Source organism: Triticum aestivum, chromosome 2B (genome assembly GCF_018294505.1).
Source record: "Triticum aestivum cultivar Chinese Spring chromosome 2B, IWGSC CS RefSeq v2.1, whole genome shotgun sequence".
NCBI lineage: Eukaryota > Viridiplantae > Streptophyta > Magnoliopsida > Poales > Poaceae > Triticum > Triticum aestivum.
Window position 1 is genome coordinate 558,648,256 of NC_057798.1, and position 3,593 is coordinate 558,651,848.

Sequence of the window (3,593 nt, forward strand, 5' to 3'; positions counted from 1 at the left end):
TCATTCCTAGTTCCAAACATGTTTGGAAAGTAAAAGTTCCTTTGAAGATTAAAGTGTTTATGTGGTTTGTACATAAACAAGTCATTTTAACAAAGGACAACTTGGTTAAGCGTAATTGGACATGATCTACTAGGTGTAGTTTCTGTGATCGGGACGAGACCATTAAGCATCTTTTCTTTGATTGCCCGTTGGCGAGAGTTTTGTGGCGCACTGTGCAAATTGCCTTTAACATTACTCCTGCGAATTCGGTCAATACGTTATTTGAAACGTGGCTTGTTGGGATAGAGTCCGATACAGCTAGACACATTCGTGTAGGAGTATGTGCGTTGTTGTGGGCAATTTGGAACTGCAGAAATGATTTGGCTTTTAACAGAACAACAACTATTCATTTTTTGCAAGTTTTATTCCGAGGTACAGCGCTGATCCGTATGTGGTCCTTACTCACTCCGACGGAGGTCAGTGAGCGTTTGGTTACTGGATCTGTCCGGTGGAAGATGGTAGCGTGGTGTATCTTCAATCGGTTTGCATGCGGTCATGTAATAGAATAGGCGATTAGTTTACTTATCTTTGTTTTGCCAGCCGATTGTGGCTCTAGGGCTTTTTGTTTTTGACGTTGAGGCTCTTTGTGAGCTAGCCTATCTTTTTATTTCAAGACTGTAAGAACTTGTTGAACCTATTTTATTTATCAATATGGCCGTATGCATCGTTCTGATGCAGAGGCCGGGGAGCCTCCTTTCGAAAAAAAAAGCATACTCTCTATTTTTCAGAGGGGTCGCCTAGTTGATCCCGAGGAACTCGCTCACGGAGAGCACGTCGCAGAATCCTGCTCCTCCCTGCATGTGGATCTGATCGGCGTCGAACTCCCAACAGATGTCCCCGTTGCCGAGCCCATGCAACAAGTTCACGGCGCCGCACATGCCATCCACCTGCACGCCCCCTTGGCGGCTTACGCCCTGCTGCGCCGAGCTGCCGTCGAAGGCCGCGTCCAGTGCGCTAGGTGCCATCAGGCCGGTGCCGTAGTCCATGTCCATGTCCATGTCGAGCCAGTCCGCGAACATGACCTTGGGGAGCACGGGCGTGTGCGGCCGGATCGAGGCTACAACGCCGGGGACTGTGAGGTTGCTCGAATCGTCGGCCATCGGCGACGACTCCAGCGGCCCTGACGAGCCGGAGATGGACGGTTGGTTAACGGTGTTGCGTTCGCGGGTGCTGTCGCTGGGCGGCGTGCTCCGGGGCGCGTCCGAGCCGGCGGACTTGGCTGGTGACCGCTCGCCCTCGACGCGCTTCTTCAGATACGAGTTCCAGTAGTTCTTCACCTCGTTGTCGGTCCGGCCCGGCAGGTGCTGCGCTATCTGAGACCACCTGCGCCACAGAAAAAACCTCACCATGTTAGAGAAGCAAACTATTGTACAGTCAGTAATATAAATAAAGCTATGATTGTCAATGTCAAAGCATCTGTTACACTATCATTGCTCATTTGTCTCAACAGTTGACTAGTCCTACAAGCGTGTACAAATGATTGTACTACACATATCTTTACTATCAAAATTGAGGACGGTACTAATTATGATCTTGCGTACGAAATGGAATTGACAAAACTATCTTGCTTGCAACGACTATTTAGAAACGTAACGTAAGCATTGGATTAGACACAAGTTTAGCGATTCTTAGCTGTTCTTTAGTCCTTTTTGTCCAAAAAGAGGTTAACCGTGACCAAGCCAACTTTCCATCCAGTAGGTTAGTCAAAGCGAGGCTCTTGTTCGCTATCGCCAAATGGGCACTCAAAAGAAGCAATCGAGTGCCTCGATATGGAACGCAGGTGTCAGCATCAACTCCATCAAGTAAGGCGGCCTACATGGCAGACATATCAGCATTTCCTTTTGTTTGCGCCATCAAAACTCAGCTTGCCAGCTTTGCTGACACTAGCAAATTGGCGCAAGCATACTAGTAGTACTCCTAGAGTTTTTCTTCTTATTGAACCGCTAAGAAATACCCCTAGAGTTTTTTAGAAAAGGAGGAAGAGATACTCCTAGATGAATTAGGGAAGAAAATATCAAAGAAACACTCTCTGATTCAATCACGCCTGCTAATAATCAAGGTGACGTTTGGCTCGTCACCAATCTACTTGGTCTGGAGGCGAGGTGGCAAAGGTGAGAGTTGTGATGTGTGCTTGGGATGCTTACTTGTTGCCGAGTGTGGCATGGAGGCTCATGACGGTCTCTTCTTCCTCCCGGGAGAACATGCCGTGCTTCAGCCCCGGCCTCAGGTAGTTGATCCATCGCAGCCTGCAGCTCTTCCCGTTCCGCTGAAGCCCTGCAATTCACGGCAAAATTTAGCCCCCACCCCACCTGCCAAGGTACATTTCACAAATTTCTGCTGGATCCTTTTCCGAAAGCACTGCAAAAATTTGCTGAATTCTAAAGAGCTTCGTCTACAGTTCTCTGGCGATTTTAATTCCCCATCTTTTCCCCTTCCCACGAGCCAAGGTACATTGCAGAGCCTCGACAGCAAAGCAGGGGAAATTGGGAACTGGGCATGAACCTGGCAGGCTCGCGGGAATACAGTACACAAGAAGAAAATCTGTCCAATTCCCTTTCGAAATTCTTGCTTGGTTGGGAGGGAGTTCTTACCGGCCTTGACGGGAACGGTGCTCCAGCAGCTGTGGCCGTAGCGGACGATGAAGTCACGGAGCTTTTGGTCCTCCTCCGGCGACCACAGCCCCTTGCGGTGCTGCGCCTTGGGCTTCTGGCACGACTTGCACCCCATCAATTCTTGCGAAATGCCGGCCGCCACGGAGGTGCAGAACCAGCAATGCTGTGTAGTACTCCAAGCAGGAACAACGAAGGAGGTTAAGATTTATTAAATCAGCTTTGAGAGGCGTGGGAGGGGCTGCGATTGCCGTGCTGTTTGCACTGTTGTGTCTGGCGTGAGGGCTCTCGGTGAGACTCCCAAATGATGAGCTGTTGGGCGCCTTCTCGAGAGGATAAAGAAAGATTAGTCACCGATTCTTTTTAGTGATCACAAACTCTTTGAGATAGCATATCCATTGATTTCTGCAATGCCCGTTTATTTATTTAGTAAAAGCTTCTTTATTTATTTATATTAGCATATAATTATCCAAAAGGCGTGGAATTGTAGAAAGAAAAATCCATCTTGGAGACACCCAATCATAAGTTGTGCAAATTGTGTATTTTTTGAATAATTCCCCGTCCTCTGTGAACCTTGAAGGTAAATCATGGACAATTCTAGTTGATCTTTGTTTGAGAGGCAACTATCTAGTTGCCCCGTGTAGTTGCTTGCCTAGCATTTTAAATTTGAATCTTGGAATCTAATGTGTTCATTTTCCTGTTGGTACCATCTTTTGGAATAATCCAAGAGAAATAAGATTCAAAATCTATTGAAATCATTTACAATACTCAGTTGTAGAGCCTCCCTACTGCTCACATAATCCATAGAAAATGTCTGATGGCAACTCAAAAAAGAAAAAAGTATCCGATGAACCAAGTTACAATAAGAAGAACTCCGTGTGAACACCAATTTTGAAGGCTTCTAAATATTCTTAAACAAATACTATTTGTTAGAAAGTTGATGCT

General features: G+C 46.8%; 1 protein-coding gene across 1 annotated transcript; it reads right to left on the bottom strand.

Moving 5' to 3' along the window:
* Positions 1-617: 617 nt before the first annotated feature.
* LOC123041643 (transcription factor LAF1-like) lies at positions 618-3,078 on the bottom strand. The gene is made up of 3 exons (XM_044464230.1): positions 2,631-3,078; positions 2,184-2,313; positions 618-1,362 (listed from the first exon to the last, which is right to left on the bottom strand). The coding sequence occupies exons 1-3, from the start codon at positions 2,764-2,766 to the stop codon at positions 777-779; spliced, it is 852 nt and encodes a 283-aa protein (XP_044320165.1). The 5' UTR covers positions 2,767-3,078; the 3' UTR covers positions 618-776.
* Positions 3,079-3,593: the final 515 nt, after the last annotated feature.